At 44.1% G+C, this 26,715-nt stretch overlaps 1 protein-coding gene across 1 annotated transcript in view; it reads right to left on the bottom strand.

Annotated features, from left to right (window-relative positions):
* Positions 1-26,715, bottom strand: part of TOX2 (TOX high mobility group box family member 2) — a 133,016-nt gene that overhangs the window by 54,921 nt on the left and 51,380 nt on the right. Inside the window, exon 2 of the mRNA XM_055302779.1 lies at positions 26,533-26,598. Coding sequence (XP_055158754.1) covers positions 26,533-26,598 — 66 coding nt within the window. The remainder of the gene's footprint in view (positions 1-26,532; positions 26,599-26,715) is intronic.

A 26,715-nucleotide genomic window follows, 5' to 3' on the forward strand; every position in this document is an offset into this window, starting at 1 on the left:
TTTTCCACATGCATTCTCCATCAAACCCACATCAGTTCTGCAAATAATTCATATGACTATTCTCTCCATTTTGCAGGTGAAGACAATGAAGCTGAGAAAGTGGGGGTGTCACATAGCTAGGCAGTCTTGGATGGGATTCAAACCCAGGTCTTGCGACTCTGAATCCAGCATTTTCCTACACTGGATCAGAGGCTTCTTCAAGATCCATTTCTCACTCCCCCTAAGAGATGGGTTTCCCTGCCCCCACTCTTGCTATGGTCTCTTCTCCTTTAGGGCCCAGAATTATCCTGTCAAAATATCAGATCGTGCACTCCTCTGCTCACCACCCTCCAGTGGTCCCCTTGTCACTCAGAGTAAGAACAAGGCCCTTACAATGGCCTCCTACCCACATGCTATATGGTCCATTGCCCCCACTCCCACCTCCATCTCCCTTACCTACCTGGTATCTCCCACCATTCTCCCAGTTCATGCCACTCTCTGGTCATACTAGGCATGGTTCTGCCTCGGAGCCTTTGCACTGGCTGTTTCCACTCTCTGGAACACTCTTCTCTCAGATACTCACACAGCTCATTCCTTTGCCACTCATGTCTACTCAAATATCCCCTTCTCAATGAGTTCTACCCTCACTGCTTGATTTAAAATTACAAACCACTGGCCACGCTCCCTTTTCTGTTTGTTTTTATCCCTTTCAGGTTTATCACCTTCTAACGTCCTTCAAATTTTATTGATTCATTGGAATCAATAGATTCCATTGAATGTCAGCTCCATGAAGGGGGAGGTTTTCATCTGTTTTGTTCACTGCTGTATCCTGAGCATCATCAGTAATGGGTGCTCAAATAGTGAACGGATAAAGAGATGAACTTCTTACCACATGTCAGAAGTAAGAGTAGGAAGAAAATGAACAGATTGGCAGACCATGAAATCCCCCTTCTGAGAGAGGGGTTGTCTTGGCGGCGACCCAAGGGCAGGACAGGCAGTTTGAATCAATCCAGCGTTCCTCCCTCCCCAGAAGTGGTGCATGAAAAACCTTAACTTTGGGGCAGAAAGTGGAGGGAGGCAGCACTTGAGGCAGATGGCAGGGCCAGGATGTGGAGTTGACCAACATGCAAGAAGGTAGAGCTCCCCAACCACACAGAAGTGGGTTATGAGGCTGCTAAAATCACCTTGTTCCTCAATTCCTCCATTTGTGCTTTTCTTTCCAAATAACTAAGGAATGGAAATTCAGAGCAAAGCAATGTGGCTGGGGTAGAAGGGATATACAGAAGGACAGACTGCTGTGCTCTCCTTGCACCAGGAAAGGAAGAATGCTAGGCTGTTCCAACATGTGGCTTGCCCTTTGGGTCAGGGAAGCATACATCTTCTGGAGCTTCTAGGAGGAGGGGTCTTCATTAAGCACCTAAGGCAATGACTCCTGGAGGCAGGAGGAGTAGACAGGGGGAAAGGGTTAATCCCTGGGCTTTGAGGAGGGGACACAGAGGAAGGAATCTAAGAATATCCAAAGAGCCAGAAGCCTGTTGCAGTGATAAGTTTATGTCTTTTTTTTTAAGATTTTATTTGTTTATTTGAGAGAGAGAGAGAAAGAGAGAGAGAGAGAACAAGCAGTGGGGAGCGACAGAGGGAAAGAGAGACAGAAGCAGACTCCCTGCTGAGCAGGAAGCCCAATTTTGGGGCTCTCTCTGGAGATCATGACCTGAGACAAAGGCAGACACTTAACTGACTGAGCCACCCAGGCGCCCTGATAAGCTTATGTTCTATGAGATCATCAGAATATACTCTTTCATTTACTACCACAAAATGACAACGAATAAAAAAATTCATCCATAGTAATACATACATACATACATATTGTTTTAAATGATATTTTCTGAGACAAATACTCAAAGCTCAAACCTAGAGAATGGTTTGAGAAGGGAGTGCCTGGGTGTCTCAGTGGGTTAAGCATATGTCTTCAGCTCAGGTCATGATCTCAGGGTCCTGGATCGAGCCCCACATGGGGCTCCCTGCTCAGTGGGGAGCCTGCTTCTCTCTCCCTCTGCCTGCTGCTTCCCTGTTTGTGCTTGCTCTCTCTCTGTCAAATCAATAAATAAAATCTTAAAAAAAACATTTTATTTATTTATTCATGATAGACATAGAGAAAGAGAGAGAGGCAGAGACACAGGCAGAGGGAGAAGCAGGCTCCACACAGGGAGCCCGACGCGGGACGCGATCCCGGGGCTCCAGGATCGCACCCTGGGCCAAAGGCAGGCGCCAAACCACTGAGCCACCCAGGGATTCCCAATAAATAAAATCTTAAAAAAAAAAGGAAACCCAAGAAAGGGATTCTAGAAAGAGTAGTGAGCTCAGAAACCACTAGAGTTTATATCAATTCAAAATAGCGGCCCCCCAATAAGGTGATAAGGTGACTGCAGGGTTTAATGTGACTATTTTATAAGGACTCCTACAACAGAAGAGAAATAGCATAGGATTATAAAATTAATGATGACCACAAACTAAAAATCTAGAGGATTTTGGATAGAAGCTGTGTCTTCTGTAAAGAAGGAAATTACAGATATTGATAGTTATTTACACTGTAAGGAAAATTTAAATACATGTTACAATTTTTAAATCTGAGATGAAGTTCATATAACATAAAGTTAACTGTTTAAAAATTTACATTTCAATGGCTTTTAGTACATTCACAATGTTCTACAACCACCCCTTCTAACTAGTTCAATATTTTCATCACCCCAAAGGGAAACCTCATACCCATTAAGCAGTTTGTACTCTGGTCCCTGAACCTCCAGTTACCACCAATCTGCATTCTGTCTCTGTGGATTTACCTAGTCTGGATAGTTTTTTTAAAAATTTATTTATTTATGATAGTCACACACACACACAGAGAGAGAGAGGCAGAGACACAGGCAGAGGGAAAAGCAGGCTCCATGCACCGGGAGCCTGACGTGGGATTCGATCCCGGGTCTCCAGGATCGCGCCCTGGGCCAAAGGCAGGCGCCAAACCGCTGCGCCACCCAGGGATCCCTGGATAGTTTTTATATAAATGGAACCATATAATATGTGACATTTTGTGTCTGGCTTCTCTCACTTAGCATGATGTTTTTAAGGTTCATCCATATTGTAGTGTGCATTAGTACTTTATTCCTTATGGCTCAATAATATTCCACTGTATGTAAATACCACATTTTGTTTATCCATTCATCCATTGGCAGACAGTTGGACAGTTTCCATCTTTTAGCTATTGTAAAAAGTGCTGCTTTGTGTACATATATTTATTAGAGTCCCTGTTTTCATTTCTTTTGCATATATAGCAAGGAGTGGAACTGCTGGGTTTATGGTAAATCTATGTCTAACTTTGAGAAACCATCAAACAATTTTTCACAATGGTTGCACATTTTACATTCCTATCAGCAACATATGAAGGTTTCAAACTCTCCACATCCTCACCACCAACATTTATGTTCCATTACTTTTTTTTATAGCCATCCTAGGGGATCTGAAATGGTATCTTATTGCAGTTTTGATTTGTATCAAACTAACAACTAATGATGGTGAGCATCTTTTCATGTGTTTCTTGGCCACTTGCATATCTTCTTTGAAGAAATGTCTGTTCAAGTCTTTTGCCCATCTTTAAATTGAGTTGTCTTGTGCTCACTTCGGCAGCACATATGCTAAATTGGGTTGTCTTTTTGTTGCTGTATTAAAGAGTTCTTTACGTATTCTAGATATAGACCCTTATAAGATATATGACTTGCAAATATTTTTCTTCTAACCTGTAGGTTGTCTTTTCACTTTTCTCATAATGTCCTTTGATACACAGAAGTGCGTAATGTCATGAAGTCCAATTCATCTATTTTTTTCTTTTGTTGCTTTTGTTGTTGTCATACCTAAGGATCCACAGCCAAATCCAATGTCATGAAGGGTTACCCCTATGTTTTCTTCTAAAATGTTTATAGATTTACCTCTCAGACTTAAGTCATGGGTCCATTTTGACTTCACTTTTGCATATGGCAGGAGGTGGAGTCCAACTTCATTATTTTGCACATGGCTATCCAGTTGTCTCAGTTCTATTTGGTAAAGAGACTATTCTGTCCCCACTGAATGATCCTGGCACTCTTGTCAAAAATCAATGTGCTATAGGTGTAGAGGTTTATTCCTAGATTTTAAAAATTCTATTACATTGGTCTGTATATCTATCCTTAGGCCAGTACTACACTGTTCTATTGCAGCTTTTGTAGATATTGGGAAATATATGTTGTACAACTTTGTTATTCTTTTTTAAGATTTGTGTGGCTATTCAGGGCCCCCTGCAACTTCTATGTATTTGAGGATCATCTATTAACACATCTGCCCAAAAAGGCTGGTAGAAATTTGATAGAGAGATTGCACTCAATCTGTAGCTTGCTTGCATGATATTGCAATCTTACCAAAATCATGATTTCCAATCCATGAACATAGGATGTCTTTCCCATTTATTTATATCTTTTCATTTATTTTTTAATTATTTCTTATAGTAATCTTTTATAGTAAGTGTTCAAGTCTTTCACTAGCTTGGATAAATTTATTCCTACATATTTTCTTCTTTTGGACACTATTACATATGGAATTGTTCTCTTGGTTTCCTTTTGGGATTGTTCATTGCATTGTATATAGAAACACAACTGATTTTTATGTGTTGATCTTATGCTCTGAAACTTGACTAAATTAATTTCTTAGCATTTTGTTTATAATTTTAAGGGAAAACAGAAATTCCACATTGGTGGAGGAACTAAAACAAAGGAAAAGAAAATATAATCTGACCAACCTAACAATAATTAGAAAAGAAAGAAAGAACACAGGAATGAACTATGAAACAAGATAATAAAACCTTCATAAAATGACAGTACTAAGATTAAATTTAACCACAATAAATATGAATGATTTAAATCCCTTTATTTGGTTAAAATAAATAAATACAGCATATGACATTTATAATAGGCATGCCCAAAATAAAATGACACAGAAGATTACAAATAGAGCAAATAAGTAAAAAGCAGAAGTGGCAAAATTAACAAGACATTAGTATAATTCAGAGCAAAAGCACTGAAAGAAGTAAGGGAAATACTTAAGTTGATAAATGATACAATCCATTAAGAAAAAATGACAGACATAAACTTTTATGGTGACTGATAAACCACAGGAATATAAAATGTAAAAAGACTGTTTGGTAGTACAAAAAAGATTCAACAAAACCATAAACATAATGACACACTAACACCTCTCTGGTGTTAATTTGTCAAAAATTGACAAATCAATCAGTAAGGATAGAAGAGTTGAACAACACAATGCACCCTCTTCATCTCTTCTGCTATTTAAAGAACACCCATTCTTTTCAAATGTCTGTGGGACAGTTAAAAAATATGTCCATGTACTAGCTACATAGAAAATCTCAAATTTTTCAAAAGGAAGAAATTACACAGACCACACTCTACCATCTAAATGCACTAACCTAGTTTTTAACAAAAAACAAAGAACGTAGAGAAAGAAGGAGCAGGAAAAAATAGAGGGAGGCAGAGGCTCCTAAATCCTTGGACACTTTAAGAGCAATCTTCTCAAGAACTTTTGAGTTAAAGAGGCAATTGTAACTGAAATCACAGAAAATGAGAACACTATCTGACAAAACTTGTGAGAGTGAACAATGGAAAATTTGTAACTTTTTTTACCTAAGTGAATTTTATAGAAGAGAAGAAAAACAAAAAAATTAAACTCAACACTCAAGAAGCTAGACACAGAAACAAAATAAACCAGGAAAAGAAAGAGTAAAAAACAGATAATGAATTTTAGACAAATTTAAGGAATAGCCGGGTGTTTTTAAAAGGCTAATAAATGAGAAAACCACTGAGTAGGAAAAAAAGAATACCCAAAATGAAAATATACATACTCAGAATAAAAATATATTGATTCTTTGAAAGTCAATGAAAAAGTCCTTTGTTATATAGTATAAAGCTAATTTTCATTCATGTTTATCATTTCTAGCTTAATTATGTCGTTTAAATCTTCTTTTAACATTGGTTTTCTGTTTCTGGCTGATCCTTGGTTTATGAGAGAGGTAAAAATGTCTGCCATGATTGTGATTTGGATCAATTTCTTCTTGAATTTGTTTATTTTTGCTTCATCTGTTTCAGAGCTATGTCACTGAGTATTTACAAATTAATGATATCTTTTTGGGGAAATATACATTTTGCAATTCAATGGTTTCCTACTTTATCCAATTAATGCTTCCAGAAGGTTCTCAGGCTGGCATTTGGACTCCACTTTCATCACCCACCCCAACGCTCTATAAGAGAAAGGTGGAATGTTTCCCTGAGGGGGAATCTATAGGAGAGTAGCCCCACCTTTGAGCCCTGGTAGCACAGCTTGTTGGGACTTGGGTGCAGCACATAAGATGTGACACCTCACTACCCAGTGAAACCTGGTGAGAAAATGCCCTCAGGAGGACCCAGCTTGTGTTCCCAGAGTTGAGAGGCTCAGGAGGCCACCAGCATTGTTAGGTTCTGGGGAGATGGAGCTGTCTGAAATGGAAGGGCTGGGAGAGACTGAGAGAATAAAAGAGAGAGACAGAGAGGATGAGAGAGAGAAAGAGACAGAGACAGAGAACAATCTGCGTGGACGTGGTTTGGCAAGGCAAGGATGCGTGAACAGTCCTAGGGAGCAAGTGAAAGCTAAGGAAGGCAGCTGGCTGAAGGCATCTAAAAGGGTCCCACCCAAGACAGTGGCCTACTAATAGGGCAGGGAGGCCTCAGCAGCAGGAGTTACACCAGCAGGTATACTAGCTGCGAAGCTGGCCCTACGAGGGGAGCCACAGCCAGAATTCCAGCTCCAAGTACTCATGGAAAAGAAGCAGTATGTGCTAATCTACTAGAACAGCAGGCACAGGACGGTAGGACATCAGTCAGCAAGATGCTCTGACCCTTGCTCCCTTAACTGCACCTCACCCTGCCCGACCCTAGGGTCTCCAGCAGCAGCAGAGGAAATGAGACCACCCTCGTCCCCACTGCTGCTCCCCATGGGAAGAATGAACAAGGGACGGACCTCTGCCTTCTTGCAGAAGCCCAGGCTGCTAAATAAATAACCTGAGTGACAGCAACAGTACCTTATGTTGACACAGGACTTTGGGGGTTCAGATGCATTTATGTATTTCAAATATTTTTCCCAAAAAAGGCTTCAAGTTTCTTGGAATACAAAATCAGTGAATACTGGGGTTTTTTTTTTTTTTTTTTTTGATCTGCAGACAGAATGTTGGCCTTGGAGTTAGCCTGACCTGGGGAATTCCAGTCCCACCATGTACAGCTCAGAGACCTCTGGCAGTTTGTCCAAACTGTCTACTCCTGAGTGTCCTTATCTATGAAACCCCACCTAACAGCTGAGAGAATCATACAAGGAAACAGATGTGAAAATACGTGAACAGAAAGTGAACACAATCTCCACCCCACCCCCATACCCAGGGAGGGGAAAAAAAGATGTCAGGTGGCAGAGCAGAACAAGCATTAAATGTCTTTTCCACCATACAGATGAAGAAACTGAGGCCCAAAAAGGCAAAATGACTTCTCCAAAGTCACACAGGTAGCATTTTCAGGAACAATGACAAGACGCCCTATCCAGAGCCAACATATGCTGTGCCACTATTGGCGCTCTCCCAGCACACACACTGATCCTGACTAGCCAGGGACAGTCCTGCCTTATGCCTCTTGTCCCAGGGTAATTTTTAATACTCTCTTTTACTCTAAAATCATCCTGGTCTGGACAGTAAATGATACAGCCACCTTACCACTCTACTATTTTCACAGGGAGAGTCCACACCCTATGAGAACATCTCAGCAAAAAGACTGTCATACAATTCAGTGTTTCTTGGCTCTGTTTTCAAAACAAGGAAAATGATACCTTGCCCAGATCTGAAATTCCTGATCCGCTGGAGCAGGGCACCCATCGCTATAACTTATTATGTGTACAGTGATTTTATGAATTCAGTGGGGAATGAAATGCAATTTTGTCAGGCTTGTCTGTGTCCATAATGACCAAGTCAAATTAATCATGTTGGATGATACCCCTGTGTCGCCTGTCCCAGAGATGTGTAATAGAATCTTTCTGATTCATGTCTCGCAGTCCATCAGAGCTGGAGTATTGCCGCACTTCGGAAAATCAGTACAATTATGCCTTCTTGTTGGGCTATCATTTTCCCGGACTCAAAATGCTTCTTAAAAATAAACAAACAAATAAAAGCTTGTACCATATAGAAACAAAATGGAAATGAAAAAGCCATATTGTTAAAGTTAAATGTGGATTCTGGAGGAATGGAAGGAATCCAAGATTGTTTTAAGCCTTTATTTACAGGCAGATCTCCCAAGCCCTGGCAACTGGGGTGCAGGAGGGAGTATAACAACCTCCTGTTGGTGGTCTTGACCCTGAAAAGCTTAGATCAGAGCAGAAAGAGGCCATCACCAGTCACATTAGCCATGAGTTTTGTTTACTAAAACTCTATCTGGGAACAAACATGGGAATCTTTGGAAAATTATCTGTCACTCTAAGGTTCAGGTAGCTTTCTGGACTGATACACCTGGGGGGCCGGGCGGTGTTTCTAGAAACATGAGCCATGAGTGGTGGAGTACCCTTCTTTAGGAGACAACAATCCCAGCAAGTAGCAAAGCTGAGGCTCACTTTGAACCACAGCATTCCAGGGAGATGGGGCAGCCCGAGCACCAGGCAACACCCCATTTTACAGATAAGGATGTTCACTTTTCCAATAAGTGTCAGAGTTTTATTTTAATGACATATTTTTTTGTAATCACACATCAACTGCCTCTTTGACACCTTCCCTTGGATATCCTAGAGGCAAGGTCAGCAAACTTTTCTGCAAAGGTAAAGATAATAAATCTTTTTGGCTTGTAGGTCATACAGTCTCTGTCACTATTCAACTCTGTTGCTGTAGCATGGAAGTAGCCATAGATAGTATTTAAACTAACAAATACAGCTATGAACCAATAAAACTTTATCTATAAACAACAAGTGGAGGACCAGCTTTGGCCTATGGGCCATAATTTGTTGAGCCCTGTCCTAGAGGTGATTTTTCTTCCTCATCAAACTTCTCCCATCTAACATATACTATCCAAAACCTTTAAAAAATATGTATTGCCTATTCCCTTCCCCAGAACATAAATTCTGCTGTTTGGTCACTGATTATCCCAAGACCAAGAAGAGCGCCTTGTACCTACTAGGCCTTCAAACATTTGCTGAATGAAACAATACATGAATGAATGAGAATCAGGAGAATGGACTGCTGTGGTCATGCTTGTATCTCTAGCACCTAGAACATTGCCTGACACAAGGTAGCTACTCAGTAAATATTGTTTTGAATGAATGCATGCATGAATGAATTTACTGATGGCCTGCTGTCATACAGGCTGGGCTCTTCACCGTTTTCCGCGTAAGCTCTAAGAAGTCAGCAAACGTCTGGAGCAGCCTTCCGCTTAAAAATGCTTCTCAGAATGAAATAATTCCTACCTCACCCATGAGGGTCTCCTGGTTCCCTGTTCTCATCTTAGAAACCATCTCCTATGAAGATGCTAGAGCCCCATCTCTGCCCCAGATAGATTATATGACCTTGGGAAAGTCATTGCCCCATTTTAGCCCTGAGGTACACCACATGTGAAAAGAGGAAGTTGGACCAAGGGATTTTTAAACCCAAGTTTATTCCATATATGTGCCACTGGTTTGCAGGTACACAGGCAGATATGAGGCAGCACGAATTTTAAAAGCATTTTAAAATGATGAGTAGGCTCTCCAGTTGTTTCCGTGTTAAAATAGCTTCTGGGGGAAAAAAACATTCTATTTGCAGTCTTTTTTCTTTTCTATCTCTACCTTTTGAAAACTATAGAAGTGGCATCATCTAAAAATGTGCCAAGCCAGCAGCGTGGGTATGAAGGCACCCAAGTTCTCAGACACTGGCCTTTGTGAGTGCTCTGAGTCCTCTGACATACAGCTAAGTAGGTAAGTCCCCCAATCCATGCTGCTCCAAGGACGCTACCCTGCTCAGACTGTTCCAAGGCTCCTCAAGCAGGCTCCTCATATCTGTCTGGAACATGACACCCCCTGGGCTAGATCTTGCAACATCACCTGACACCAGGCACAGTGAGCCCACTGCAACTCCCACCCCAGACAACACATACTCTAATAAATCACCAGGCCCCTGGATGTGCTAGACCCTCTGCATGGGCCACTATGACACCTGCTCATGCTTAGGATCACTGCAACACCCTTGTGCCTTCCCAGGTGGCAATACCAAGGACTAGGCCCGGCACTCTAAGTCTGCTCTGAGCAGAATGGAGCAAAGCCTCCTCTGACAGCCTGGATCCCATGCTCCTGTTAATATGCCCCAAAGCCCCAACAGGAAACTGCAAACCAGAGTTCATCCACTCCCTAAGGCTTAGTGAGTACCCTCTGGGAGCCAAGCTTGTGCAGTCCTGCTTCTGCACTTTTGTTCAAATAATAAGAACAGCAAGAATTCATATAGTACTTAAAATGTGCTAAACACCTCCCTGTTCTGTGGACTTTTTTTATACATGAATTTAGGTGCTATAATTATATCCATCCCACAGAGGAAGAACCAGAAGCACCGAGATGTGAAATTTGATGGAAGTCATGCAGCTAAGAAGGGATAGAGCCAGGTTCCAACTCAGAAGTCAAGCTCAAGAGATCTGAAACCCAATAACCACCCATGAGTTTGGGAGCTAATCTCCCTCCAGTTGAGCCTTCAGATGAGGCTGCAGTGCTGATTACCACACGGACTGCAGCCTTGTGAGAGGTCTTGAGCCAAACCCAGTGAAGCCAAACCTGGGTTTCTGACCCACAAGAACCACAAGATGATTAACATGTGTTGTTTTTACATTTAAAAGTTTAGCTTATGAATTGGTATCCTAACGACTGTGTGATTCTGTATATAAATAGCAGGGACTGGACACAAGTCCCTCATGAGCAATGCTGAGCCTCTGTGCATAGGCAGCTCCTGGCTGCCCTCCTCCCATTCTCTGATTGCTCCTCTCTGGTGGTCCTCAGGATGGACATGCGCTTGTGCTCCACCCACCTTATGAACCCCAATTCCTCTTAATCTTAGGGAAGACAGTGTACCTCAGGCCATGCTTCTCAATAAGTAATGTGCACACAAATCACCTGCAGAACTTGTTAAAATGAGCGTTCTGGTTGAGGAGGTTGGGGTAGGATTTGAGATGCTGCATTTCCAACAAGCTACAGGTGAGGCTACTGGTCTGTGGGTCACCCTGTGGACAGCAAAGCCTTAGGCATTAAAAGCATAGACTTGGACCCAGACAGACCATGGTTCAAATTTCAATTGTTACATCCCAGCTAGGAGTCCTTAACCTCTGAGAGGTGGAAAGTTCTACCCAAGGTCACATAATAAATGACAGTTACCTGGAGCCCCAAACAGAGCCCTGTGTTCTGATTTCCAGCTCAAAGTCTTAAAACTGCAGCTAAATCCACCGTTCTGAGCTCTGTACCTGGATATATCTATCTGTGTGTGTGTGTCTACACATGTGAATGGATGTGTCTCCAGACATGCACCAATGTGTGTGCCAATGTGTCTAAACATCAGTACATGTGCCAGTGGATCCGTAAGAGCTGTCCATTCATTCATTCACTCCTTCAGCTCCTACTCTGGGCCAAGTCCCTGCTCCCATGACATCAACAGTCTGGAAGGGAGGCAGCCATCAAACAAACACAAATAAAAATCTAATTTATGTATGTGTGTGTGTTGTTCATAACAGCCGTAAGGACTAAGTACTATCATTAGCTCCATTTCACTGAGGAAACTGAGGCACTAGGAGGTTAAATGGCTTGCTCAGCATCACAAAGTGATACTTAGTGCATAAGAGTGCCTATGTGAGTGTGACATGCACACGTTTGTATTTGTGTGTGAATGTGTCTGTGTACGAGCATGTATGTATCTGTGCACGTGCCCAGATATCTTCAAATATTCCATAAACAAGATTTCCTGGCACCACAACAGAGTATCATAAAAACACACATATGCACATACACATTCTTTTTTCTCAGGTGTTCATATTTTCAATCATTTCCTAAAGCTCCGTCCACAGAGAAATAGGAGTGAAGATCGGGGCCGCAGAGCTGAGCCAATCCAGGACAGCCTATACCACCTGTTTCCCCCGGGGTGAGCCACTGCTAGAGCAATTTCACAGTTCATCATCCATGATGAGGTGAAAATAGTCCTTCCCCTCCCAGCAGGTTAAATAAATTGCCCAGGCTGTGAAGAGCTAGTCCGCCCACACCTCTACTGGGAACCTACTACACAAGTTATCTGGCTAGGTCCCCTTCCCCTTCTTGCCAGGTCTCTAAAAATGGAGACATCTGTGCAAATACCTTGAATTTTTTTTTTTTTTACTCTTTTCTGTAGCACAGGATACCAACCAAAAGTGTGCAAGTGCTCAAGGATGAATCTTTACAAAGCAAACAAACACAGAAACCGCAACCCAAATAAAGAGAGAAAACCATACCAGCACCTCGGAAGCCCCTCAAGACTCCTCACAACCCAAGCCTCTCCTCCCCCCAACCAGGGCAACCACAATCCAGATTTTTTATCACCATAGATTAGTTTTGCCAGTTCATATGCTTTAAGTAAATGGAATCATCCAGAATGTTCTGTCTCAGTGTCTGGCTTCTTCCCTTCACCCTGGGGTCTGTGAGATTGCTGTGTATTATCACGTGTGGTGATAAATCACTGGTTCTGGTTGCCATGTAGTATTCCATGGTATCAGAATATCCTGTCATCGTTCATTGGTCTACTGTGGAAGTGCATTCGGATTACTTCCCATCTTGTGCTTCTGTGAAAAGTGCCACTATGAACATTCCCACACGTGTCTTTTGGTGAACAGATGTGCGTTTCTCTTGAATAACTACCAAGGAGCTGGATTACTGGGTCATGGTGCTTAGAATGCCGAGAAATCATTTTCCAAAGTGGCTACGCCAGTTTATACAACAACGTACAAGGGTACCAGGTCCTCCCCATCCTATCTAATTTGGTATTTTCTGTCTTTCCCATTTTCTACATTTGGTGGCATTAGGGAGAGTATTTAATAAATTTCAAGATGCCTCCTCATGCCCTCTGCTGTCCGGCTCATGTTGCTATCTCTGGCAATTCTTTATGAAGGCCAGCAGTGAGTTTAGAACTGCCCCACATTTATGTATCACACAGACACCACCTCTAGCCATGACCCAACCGTCCCTGAGGGCCACCCCAGCATGGTAATCAGCCCAAAGTATTCCTGATCACTTTCAAGGCCTGCTGTTAGAGAGAATTTTAAGGCTTTCTCAAGGGGACTTCAAAGAGATGACCCCACTTCACAAAGCCAAGCCAGACCTCTGCAAGGCCTTCCTTTCCCACCTCCAAAGCCAATAGTCATTCACACAGCCCACCTCCCTGTCCTCGGCCAGCCTGGCATGCACTTCCCCTTGAGGCTATGCACCCCAGCTCCCCTAGGCTCCTGTGAGTCCCCCTCCCAACAGCTCAGTGCCCCTGGGTGGTTTTTCAGACTGTGGTACTGGGTAAACAGGTGCATCTCTGGGGCCTGCGGTGCTGGCCTGAGTGAGATTTCTGCCTATCTGAGGCACAAACCCCATCTTATTCATTCCACCCCAGTCCTACATGACAAATATTCACAGAAAATTAGAGCTACTGAACATTTTCCTAGATCCTTCACTGTTTTGCTTTTCTTCTCCATATTGTAAATTCCAAAAACAACAACAAAAACTTTACCAAGCTCCTATTATAACTAGCACTGGCCAAGCTGCTTACCTTCTATCCACTTAACCAGTCTTAACTAGCCTACCACCACTGAACTAATCTAACTACACTAAACTATTAACTTAGCTTTACCCACTTCTGGCTTTCTTAACCTGCCATGATGGTAATAAATACTCCCATTTGACAGAAAAGTAGAAAGTCTGGCCAAGAGAGGGTAAGTAGTATGGTCAAGGTCATACAGTGAGAACAAGGCAGAAGTAGGAGTCCCAAGGACCACAGACCTGCTGCTCACTCTCACCTGGGTCCCTTGTGCTCCACACTTTCCTGGGAGCTAGCAGGATGAAGGATGTCAGGCCCAGAAGCAGTAACCACCTCATTCCCAGACTTTCATTCCCCACCAGAGCTATGGGCTTTGAGTATATTCAACAGAGAAATCAACTGTCTGGACCCCATGATGGCCTTTTAATGATAATGTGAATCAAGGAGGCCTGACTGTGCTGGCTGTTCCCTGGAGCACTGCGCTGGAGGTCAGTCTAATGGAGGGAGCTGGGAAGGGGTCGCATATCTTCAGCAAGCTGGCAATTAGTAGGAGGCAGTTTCTATTATTTTTGCTATTTCAGGGGGAACATTTCTTGGCATATTTTAAAAGCAAGATAGTTCCAATATCATCTTTTCAATTTCAACCCTTAACATAATTTGATTTGCATCAGATAAAATAGCTGACTGGTGGGGTGCTTGGTGGCTCAGTATGTTAAGCATCAGACTCTTGGTTTTGGTCATGACTCAGGTCATGATCTTGTGGTTCTAAGATGGAGCCCATGTCAGGCTCCACATTCAACAAGGAGTCCGCTTCAGAGGAGTCTCCCTCTGCCTCTCACTCTCTCTCTCAAAATCTTTTTTAAGAAAAATAGCTGAGGGGCAGCCCGGGTGGCTCAGTGGTTTGGCGCCGACTTCAACCCAGGGCCTGATCCTGGGGACCTGGGATCGAGTCCCACGTCGGGCTCCCTGCATGGAGCCTGCTTCTCCCTCTGCCTGTGTCTCTGACTCTCTCTCTTTCTCTGTCTCTCATGAATAAATAAATCTTAAAAAAAAAAGTTAAAAAAAAAAAGGAAAATAGCTGACTAGCTCCCCTTTACTGTTATTTCTGAAGCCTCACTGACTCCTGTGCCCACCATATACTGGGTGGATGACCTTAAAGCAAGTTGTTTTATCTTCCTGAAAATCAGTTTTTTCATCTGTAAAATGGATACTTTAATAGCACCTCATGTAACTGCCATTTGCCATGTACCAAGTACCATAATAAAAACTTAGGATATAAATGCATCTTATCTACTTCTTCATGCATCACTTTGAGGAGTTTTTTTTTTTAAAAATAAATATATATATATTTTTTAATTGGAGTTCAATTTGCCAACATATAGCATAACACCCAGTGCTCATCCTGCCAAGTGCCCCCCTCAGTGCCCATCACCCAGTCACCCCAACCCCCCGCCCACCTCCCTTTCCACTACCCCTTGTTCATTTCCCAGAGTTAGGTGTCTCTCATGTTTTGTCACTTGAGGAGCTTTTATTTTTTACTTGAGGAGCTTTTAAAGACAAAATTGAGGTTTAGGAAAACTGACTGATGTGTCCAAGGTCACCCAATCATGGAACACAAAGACCATAATTTGAAGAGCACCTAGGTGGCTCACAGTCGGTTAAGCATCCAACTCTTGGTTTCAGCTTGGGTCATGATCTCAGGGTCATGAGATCAAGCCCCTTGTTAGGCTCCATGCTCAGCAGCAAGTCTGCTTAAGACTCTCTTTCCTTCTCCCTATGCCCCTCCCTACCCCAGAGCACGTGTGCACTCACTCTCTCTCAAATAAACAACAAATCTTAAAAAACAAAGCAAAACAAAACCCAATAACCATAATTTGAGCCCAGGTCTGCCTGTCTTCTCATATCTTTACCCTTATAAGCTATGTGATCACTGGAATCTCTATATTGTTGCCAGTGGTAGGCTGGACCCTCACTCAGAGCCACTGATCTCCATCTCCAAGGTCCCCTCAGCACTGGGGCAACTCAGCTATGTGGAGGGGAGGTGAGCCTCTGGCATGTTGGACAGACCACTGTCTCTCCTAGAGACTCGGGCAGGGGGTGGGGGGTGGAGGAAACCAATCCTTTGGCCACAGATTATAACCTCGAAGATCTCTCAGAGATACCAATTCAGCCCCCATTTACAGACACAAAAACCAAAACCAAAGAACAAACCAAATCAAAACAAAAGAACCACATGGGGCTCAGAGAGGGCAAATGACCTCCCCAAGGGTACATGGTCAAAGAGGCCAGACTCAGGCTCTCAGTCCTCCAGAAACTAAGGATCCAGCTTCATTTTGGAAAGGTGCTTCATAAGGCTTTGTTTCTACTTCTTGATGCTCATTTTCATGTAGCAATGAACCAATGTGCTAAAGCAGATGGTTCTCCCACACTCCCCAGCAAAGACCCAGGCCTAGTCGAAGATGCTGAGTTCAAGGTGTCTGAGAGTGGGAGACGGGTGCTGTTTTAGAGAAAATCCTTGCAATTACATTTCCAACCCGCTGCTGTTCCCTCCCCCAACCCATAAACTTCCTGCATCATCTTCATTGTTTCCATCCCATTTAGAGAGAGGGAACGTTTCCAGGGATTCAATTTCTCTCATAATAGTTGGAAGGAAACAAAACTATATGCTGTAAACATTCACTGCATTGTATGAAAAATATCTTTACTACAGGGGAGGCGGAGTAAATGCAGACCAGAATTCCCCACCCCCAAATCTGTCCCCTAACGCTTCCACGCCTGCACCCTCGAACATTTAAACATGTCACAGCCAGGAATGCAGAGCTTTAAACTGCATATATTTTTAGCCGCTGGAATGCAAAATGAAGATCTGTGAGGTGTAAGTACCGACTCCTTCTCAGCAGTTTTCTCTCAATGAAAACAAGAGAGGCTCGTCCATTTTTCTAAGCACGTGTGTAGGACTGATGAGGGAAAGCTCATTAGTTCAGTCTGACATATACTCAATTCTCTCCATACACATAGGATGGGTTTTTTTATCCCTCCTTGCATTTTATTCTCCAGCTGTGAAATGATATTAAATTTCATCAGATTTGAACAAAATCTATGGTCTTGAAACAGTTTCCTTCAAGGCCCCCTCATATTTATTCAGAATTCATGAATCATGTTCGGATAACACAACCATAATTATTTTTAAAGTGTGATGTTTGTGGCTTTAATAGGAAATGCTTGCAAAAGGCCTTTTCTCTTTGATTGTTTGTAATCTTAGCAGTAATCACTGCCGTTCCCTTTTCGGCACCACGGCCAGCGAAACACAATTTCATTTTAATATGAATCGCGAGCTCTTCACCCAGGTTTTAATTAAAGCAATAAAAGCCGTGTCGTCTCTGCCCTTTACGTTGTACACACAGACTCAGAGGCCGGAGTTACCAAGCCCAGAATCTTAGATTGCAACAAGGACAGGAGGGCCTCCTGCCTGCCAGTGCATTTACTGTTGGTGCATTTATTCCCAGGGCATCATTTGATTTTTGTTTGTTTCAAAAAGACTCCACCACCTCTCTGTCTCTCTGGCCTGCAGTTTTCTCGTCTGTAAGATGGGATACCAACAGTACTTACCTGATAGAGTGCAATGGAAAACACTTAGCTCCGGTGCCTGAGCCCAAGGAAGTGTGCTGTGAATGTTCATTATCGTCAACATCATCGGTATTTGGGCTGGGAAAATCCAACAAACCATCTACCCTCATCATTCGCGTGGGGAATAATAGGCTGGGAAAGATACCAACACAGGTGAAGGAAAATGAAGCAGATGGAATCTGGAACTCAGAGCTCTGGGTTTCTTCCCCATCCCAGGCATCTTACATCATCCCTTACTGAAGGAGGCTGCAGCTTCAAGCCACGAGTACAGTGCCGGGGAACTACAGGTGTGACTCTGACCAGCTCTGGTCTTCTGGGCTCCTGGTTATACCATCCACACACCCTAGGGCTATGCTTGATCCAATGGTAAGAAAAATAGACCAGGCATCTCTGGGATCTATGAAGGAGGGTCACCACACACAGTGGTGTGCAGACCCCACAGCAAGAATCTGCTTAGCTCAAAGTCCTTGCATGCCTGTTGTGTGCCAGGTGTGGTGGGAGGAACTGCGAGGCCTCCTTTTGTAGCATGAGAAGCTTGGCCATTATGACATAACTCTAGTCTAGCACATGTTCCGCAGATACGTTAGCAAGGGACACAAAGGGAGCAGAGGATGGGCAGGGCCCACACTGGACCTTGCTCACACCTGGCTCATAGTTGGTGGTGCTGATGACAGTCTCCAGGCCCTCGGCTTCCCCAAGGAGCACCTCGAATATGAGCCACCTGAACCTCTCCCCTTGCAAATAGCCCCTGGACCCACTGGGATTCCTACTCCAAGAACAAAAATTTCCCTATTTCCCCAGAGCTTCTTAGAACATGCCTTCCATTGACCTCCTGTTTCCTCTACGGACGAGCTGCCCATCCCCCCACTGTTCACGTATCTCAGGTTGGAAGGCAAGCTTGACATCCTCCTCCCTCTCTGCTGTCCCATCTGGACCGCTGTCTATCTTCCCTGCAAATTCCACCCCACCCTCCTCAGCTCCATCAGCATCTGGGCGCAAGTGCTGTCCACACACCTCCTGTTTATCCCCCTACCCCATCATGCTCCCAGGCTCTGGTTCCGGACTCTGACTTCCCATCTCCCCCACCTTGGCACCATTCTGGGTCCTTAGAATTCAGCCACCATGCTATGCTGGGCTCTGCACCACTCTGTGTCAGCCACCCACCCCCCGGATGCACCTAGGACCCCATGAATGCCCACAGCTCCTTCTCTCAGAATCACCATCCTCTTCCCACTCCATGACTAAGGTATTCTCACTTTCCAGCACCCCACTTGGAGACCTTCTGAGCCTGGTCCCTCTCACTTCCCTCCTCATCTAGCTTAGATGACTGGATTCTTCATTTATCTTTATTTCAGTCTCTCTTTTGCACAGAAAAGCTTAAGCATCCTTCTGGTATACCTGCCTCACAAATCCTTACACCATGGATTCAACCAACTGTCTGCCCTCATATCACCAAGAGCTCAGTCTCCCACAGGCCACACAAATATCCCAGACCTTCTCCACCCCCTCAGACTTTGGTGCCCTGACTCAGCAGGTAACCTGCCCCCCAACCTCTCCAGGAGGATGCTGTCAGATGCAGATGCCCTCTGCTCCCGTGAACAATCTACAGGGACACACTCCTTTCCCCCTTTGTCCTTGCTCCTGGCTAAGGCCAGAGCTTCCACCTCTGGGCAGGACCCAGCCCCTCCCACCTTCTCCCAAAATTTAAACCATCAATTAACCCTTATATCTCCTGAAACCCAAGCTTTACCCTCTCTCGGATACCTTCCATTGACAACTAAACATTCTAAACATTTAAAAAATTTTCCTTCCTTTGGTGTCCTCATATCATTGAGCTATGGTGCTGGCCCCTGTGTGTCCTAGACTTCACCCACACAAGTTGTCTACATTCACTGTTTACATCCTTGCCCCATGCTCCCCTCTCAATCCACCCCAGGACCTGCATGAAGTCCACTACCCATCAAAACTGCCTTTTCTGAGATCCAGGATGACTTCCTTTTTCTTAAAACAATTGGACACATTTCAACACTTATACCAACCAATCCCTCAGGAGCATTTGATCCCCTCCTTCTTGTTTATACTTTATTCATCTTTCTGAAATTATAGTAAATCCCTATAGTTTAAAATCCCTAAAATATAAAAAAGTGAAAAGTCTTTTTCCACACCTGTCCATGTGCCCAGTTTCCATAACACACACACACACACCACAGATACATATACACACTCACACAAATGTGCACACACAGATACACGTATACACACACAATGTACAAGGTCATTGTTACTAGTTCCCACATATTCTTCCACAGTTGCTTTAATCAAATACAAACAAACATTCTCACTACCTTTTTTCACAAATGGTAACATGGGGTACTGTTAGCCAGCCACCTTACTTTTTTCAGTAAACAGTATATCTAAAGAACTTTAATATCTTTCCAATTCCTTCATTCTTTCTTTACAGCCACACAGTATTCCACTTGATAAATGCACATAATTTATGTAACTAGTCCCATACTGCTTCATATTTGGGTTGTTGCCAATCCTTTGCCTATATACCAATACTAAAATGAGTAGTCTTGAGGACATCATTTCTCCTGTGAGCAAATATATCTTTGGGATGTGTTTCTAAGAGGAAACTTGCTGGGTTAAGGGTCAATGGGTTTGTAATTTTGATAGATGTTGCCAATTTGCTCTCCATAGGGGTTATACCAATTTACTCTTCCTTTAAGCAATGTTCAAGAGCCATGTTCCCCACAAGGGCTCCAAAAAAGTGTTTTATCAAATCTTTGGATTTTTGTCAATCTAAAAGATGAAAAATGATAATTTTGTTTCTCTTATGAACTGATTCTGGTATCTTCTCACAAACTTAAGATGCACTTGCATTTCCTGTGCTGGAAACTATTGGTTCATATCTCCCACGTGTTTTTCTACCAGAGTTTTGAATTGATTTCTGGAGACTCTTTATATATTTGGGAGATTAATCCTTTGACTGTATTGTGAGTTGAAAATAATTTTGCCCAATTTTTCACTTGTCTTTTGACTTATGCTGTTTTAGCCACACAAAAGTTCTGTTTCTTTTTTCTTTGTCATCAAAATTTTAAGTCTTTTCTTTTAAGACTCTGAGTCATAGAAATATCTTTCCCACTCTAAAGTTGTAAAGCATACCTTAAGGGTTTTTTTTTTTCCTGGTGCCTTTATGATTTCCATTGAGTACATAACTCTTTGATTTATTTAAAAGTTATCCTTTGATAGGGAAGAAGCTGTCAATCCAACATCATATTGCCCTAAATTCCTTACCTCCATCTTGGAACACTCTTGGAACACCTGTGCACTTGGCTTCTAAGACTCCATGTTCTCCTCCTACCTCTCTGGTAACTGCTTCTCAACCTATTTCACAATCTTCTCCTCTTCCACTTTGCTTTCAAATATTGGAGCTCAACATTTAAGACTCCTTGATCTTCTATTCTTCTTACTCTTTCTCTCTCTTTCTCTTTCTCTGTCTTTGCAAATTTCATCTTCACACGGTTTTAACACCATGGGCTAAGAACTTCTAAGTTTACTTCCCCAGTGAGTCCCAGACTTGTACAGCCATCTACCTACCTGGACATCTCCACTTGGATGAGCATCTCGAATGCAAAATGTCCAAGTCTGACCTTATCAAACCTGTACTGCCCCAGGCCTTCCCCAACTCAGAAAAATGATACCACCATACTGGAGAAAATTTTATGCTGGAAGCCTGGGAATCATCCCTTATTCCTTCATTTCTCTCTCCCTCTAGATCCATCCATGTCAAGAACTACCAACTTTATTTCCAAAACTTATCTCAGATCCATCCACGTCTTTCCATATCCTCTGCCTCAACCACAATAGAGGACAACATCATCATTCACTTACCCTCCTGTGTCGTCTCTCTGTATCTGTTCTTGCCACTGACAGCTTTTAAAACTGCATCAGTTGATCATGTTATCCAATCTCAATCTCTTTCTCACTAACAAAGCCCAGTGACTTGCTTTGCCTAATAGAATGTGCTAGAAATCATGCGTCAGCTCTCTCCCCACCCTCCAAACACATCCTTTCAATAATTCTTAGAACAAAGTCAGAAATATTTAGCAGAAATCATATTTACAGCCATGAGAGTGGAACATTCTACCTACAAAGATTAGACTAAGGAGGTGATATCTGCAGTGCCTGGGGGATCCTATCAGAGGAAATAGTGCATATAAAGGCACAGACCTATAAAATGGGCATAAGAGGTGACCAGAAGTCATCTGTGTAGCCAAAGCATTACTTATGATAAGAAAAACATGGAAGTAAGTCCCAGCTAGTTTTATGGAACACTGGTAGTTTATATAGTTTATACTATATAGTTATATAGTATCTTAGGTTAGATTTCCTTGAAGTAGAGCCTGAAATAGGGATCCCTAGCACATTGACATTCCTTTTGAGAAGTGACTGGGAAGGGAAGGGAAGCAGGACAGGGCAGGGAAAGGAGCTGTGTTAGCTGGAGCTCCATTGGGAGTTGCAGAATTGCTCCCCCCTTGAGACAGGGAGCCCACTTGGCCTTCTAGACCATTCCTCACACCCCTCCCCATTTATGGTTCTCATTTGGCAGAGGCCAATTCTCCAGAGAAGGGGCAGCTGTGAATAGTTAGCAGCCAGCACTCACAACAGCTGGATGACAGGTGCCCTGGCCTGGTGACAGGAATCCATAACACTTGCCTCAAGTACTTATAATATTCTGGGAGGCAGACATTACTCCACCCATTTGACAGAAAGCTGACACAACTTGCAGAGGGTTATAGTGGACATCTGGCTGAGATGTGCAAGAGCTGGATTTGAACCCAAGTCTGCTGAGCCCACAGCCTCGTTCCTTTCTTCAGCCTTATCCTAGCAAGAAGGAGACTTCCCAGAGTGGCATAATCAGGAAATATTCTCCTTGTGACTCCTGGCCAGGGTCTGTTCTCAACAGGGGGAAGAGCTGATCTCTACAGGGCCCTCCCCTCCCAGAAGCTGCTGATGGGCCAGAAGCCATGCCTGAGGACTGCATCTTGGTCTCAGACCACCCCATAAGTCTGGTAAAAAAGAAACACAAGGTCCAGGGAAGGGGGAAAGGGGATACTGTATGAAAGCTAAGGCAGCCAGGCAGGTATTTTGTGGAAACTTGCAAATACCAAACAACAAAGCATGCATTTGCAAAAGAAACTTTAAGCCCATAACAGCTGGTTTGAAAGTTTTTAACAGGGAGCACCGTTGGCTGATATATACCCAAAAGAACCTGTGTCTCTACTGAAGTTTCTAAATAAAGAAGATGATGTTTCCAGAGAAGATAACATTAAAGAGCAGGTTTTTACATGATGAATCCTATGTTCTGGAAGAAAACGTCTTCCAGAAAAGGCTTCCTGCTTACATTGAGAGCTTTGCATGTAATAGGTGCCCAATGGACATTTGTTGAACAAGTGAACCTTATATTTAACTGTATTTATAAAATGCATTTATGCCATGTAGGGCATTTGTACTCTGGAGGCACCTGGGTGGCTCAGGCAGTTAAGCGTCTAACTTTTGATTTCAGCTCAGGTCTTGATCTCAGAGTTGTGAGTTCAAGCCCCACGCTGGGCTCCATGCTGAGCATGGAGCCTACATTACAAAAACAAAACAAAAACCCCCCACCAAACATAGAGTGTTTGTACTCTGAATCCTCTATCAGCAAGGAGGCCCTCATTTTGCCCAGGTGTTTCTGTCCAGTCCCCCAAGAACTGGGACAACACAATCTCTGCAGTTGGTGAGGCAGGACACATGACAGGACACCATGACAGGATGTTCATGAGCGTGTGTGTGTGTGTGTGTGTGTGTTCAAGCAAGCACTTCAGAGAAAAGACTGGAAGAAAACATTAAGAAGTAAGGATCCTGGAGCCCCATCCAGCCACTGGAGGCTGCACGTCCGGGATAAGTCTGTTATTCTTCAGTAAAATCAGTATGAGCACTATTTTTTGTTCCCATGGGTGGTAGTTGAAGTTTATTAAAAGACCACGATACTTTGCAGCTCTTCCCATCGACAGGTGGGGTCTACTTCCCCATTCCTTGAATTTAGACTGGCTCTCTGACTTGCTTTGATGACAGAATGTGCTGCAAGTACTCATATGCCAGTTCATAGCCTAGACCTCAACAGGTCTTGCAGCTTCTGTTCTGGCTACTCTGGGAACCCTTCTCCCACCACATGAACGATCTCAAGTTAGCCTGAGAGACATGGGAAACCATCTGAAAGAGAAGCAGGTCCCGACACCAACCAGCCCACAGCTGACCTGGCAGCTTACAGATGCCACTTACACAGGTGCTAGCCATGAGCAGAAGAGCCCCCCCACCCACCTGAACTCAACCATAATGCCAACCCAAGGAATTATGAACTACATAAATATTTGTTGTTTTAAGACACTAAGTTGAGTACTTGGGGTTTTTAAAAGATATTTATTTATTTACTTATTTATTTGAGAGAGAGAGAGAGAAAAAATGGGGGTGCAGAGGGAGAGAATCTCAAGCAGACTCCTTTCTGAACACAGAGCCCAATGTGGGGCTCAATTCCACAACTCTGAGATCATGACCTGAGCCCAAATCAAGAGCCCAACAACCAGATACAACGTATCGTCCAACCAACTGATCCATCCCAGTTCCCCTTGACATGCTTTTTATGCAGCAAAAGCCAACTGGGACCTTGTAAGAAGTCTAGATTGTAATTGCTAAATCTGTTCCCATCAAGGCTGGCTCACGCCCCCAGGTGTACTTAGCTGCAGGGAATCCTGATGTTTTCTTTATAAAGTGCTAAGTTAGAGAGACTCTTGAGTGACAGAACAAGAGAGTTGAAGGGACCCTTGGGGATTCCAATTGCCTCATTTCACTGCCAGGGAAACTGAAGTCCAGAGAAGAGAAGGGGCCATATGACCCATTATGCAAATCTTTCCTAAGCACCTTTTACGTGCCAGGCTTTGTAACATACTGGAGGACACAGCAGTGAACAAGAGACCAGATCCTGCTCTCATGGAGGTCACAGTCTAGTGTGGAAATTAGATACTAACCAGTTAGTTATCAAGTTGTCACACAGATATAAGCAGGCCACTTCAAACAGTGACAAATGCCATGAATCAAAAGGACACGGTGCCATGAAAGAGAATCACGGGGAAGGGACCTAATTTGGATCTCAAGGTTACCAAAGCTCTCTGAGAAACGGACATTTAGCTGAAGCAAGTCGGTGGCAGGCTTGGGTGGGAATGGAGTGCTCCACATACAGCAAGGTAATGTGTGGAGCTCTGAGCCCCAGCTGTCCCCCTCCCTGGATGAGCCACTCAACATCCTCCAGACTCAGTTTCCCCATCTACAAAATGGGATCGATGGTAACCTACTACTTCTCAAGACTGGTGAAGATCAGCTGAAACAAGCACTGAGGAAAAGGCTTTGCAACTGTGAAGAGCCAGGTAGCAGGTGAGGGCGCTGCTGTGAACAGCTCATAGGGACCCTTACTTGCCCTGTGTCTCTCCAAAGGACTGTGCTCCCCTGCCCAAGCCTGGAGCATACACGGAGCCCCGTGAGCTCCACTTCCCCTTTTCATGGGAGTATTGTGCCAACAGGCCCCATTCGTGTTTGAGCCATACTAACTCCACTGCGCCATGGTTCTGAGAGCCAAGGCTCGGCATGTTAACAAACTGCACTTTAAACATTGTGAAAGGGCTCAGATGAGATGCTCAAGAGGAAACTCTGGTCTTTTGAGACAACCACATTTCCAAGCTGATTATGGACAATTAAATGAATTCAGTGGTCTCTTCCAAAATGAGCATTTCCAGGACCTGGAGTCTTGCCCACCAGAGTGTCTCTCAGGCTGGCATGAGTCAGAGCCATGCAAAGGCAGCTTGGCAGCAACATCATGATGCTCACATGGTCACAGGTCAGAGAAGGGGCATGGACGGCATGGTGGCCCCAACATGAGCACCCCTATAGTGGCAAAGGACGGGGGTGCAGTGCCCTGCAGCGGGCCTTGTGCACTGTACTGTGAACACAGTATCTTCCCTCATTGGCAGTGCGCCCCAGGGGCCACAGGCCCACGCCTTACTCATCTATGTCCACCACAGGACCTGTCACATAGGAGGGCACATAAATGTGTGTGAATGAACAGGGTTGTGATTCCCCAACTGGAAAATGTGGGTGCAGCCACCCAACTTGGACTGCCACAACCTTCATGATGCACAGACAGAGGATGGAGGTCAGCTCCGGGGCTTATCTTCCAGCTTCCCTCCAGTTCCCCAAGTCCCTGTGCACCCTGAACCACTGCCATCCTACAGGCACCAACTCCTTACAGAACCATTCTCCAGGTTGCCAGAGCCTATGGTGAAGACCCTCCCCAGCATCCTGGCCTGCAGTGGAGGCTACTCCTGGCTGAAAGAAAGCTTAGCTTTTGGAGACCAGGCTCTCAGTGGAAATTCAGATTCCAGTTGGCATCTGGGACTCCCAGAGGGCTAGGGAACAGGATAGCCTTGCCCAGGATGACTCAGTCTCTTTCACCACCTGGAAGGAGCACGCAGGAAGCCACTGCTCTCTTCCCTGTATGTCACATCTACAATCCCCCCCCCCGCCCCCGCAGTGGTACTAGACAGCTCTAGGTGGGCAGGAGAACTCTGCATGCCTTTGCATGGATGTGTGTGCCTCCCTGTCAGTGTATATCCCATGGGTGCTATGTGGTGGTAAGAGGCACACAAGAGAGCATGTGACATCTCTCCTCGCTGCTGCTGAAAATTTCTCCTCTTGTGCATGGGGAATGGGGGCAACATATTTGGAGTTTTACCAAATTTTCAATGGTGCCCATTTTAAGTCAACCGTAGCCAGGTAGGTGATTTACAGAAAACACTATAGTCCCATTTGGATTGTCTTTTTTAAAGGAGATACTTGATATTCTTGATCACCGTGAGAGAGGAGAGCCGTGGGCTGTGCCCCACTGCTCTGCACCATCCCAGGCCCGCCTTGAAGCACCTTAGCTCCAGCCAGCTCCAGGCTGGACCCCCACACAGGGAGGATGGAGCACCCACCTGGCTGGTCGATAGCAGCTCTGGGTTCCCGTCACTCATCCCCACGTAGGCACTGTCACCATCAAACTAGAACAGAGAAAGAGAGAGAAGTAGGTCTGAGTAAGATGTTTTCAAGAAGACCCCAGGAGAAGACTGAGGAGGTCAGAGTGCTGAATACACTGAGAGGAAAGGTCTGGGGGTGGC

Source organism: Nyctereutes procyonoides, unplaced genomic scaffold (genome assembly GCF_905146905.1).
Source record: "Nyctereutes procyonoides isolate TBG_1078 unplaced genomic scaffold, NYPRO_anot_genome, whole genome shotgun sequence".
NCBI lineage: Eukaryota > Metazoa > Chordata > Mammalia > Carnivora > Canidae > Nyctereutes > Nyctereutes procyonoides.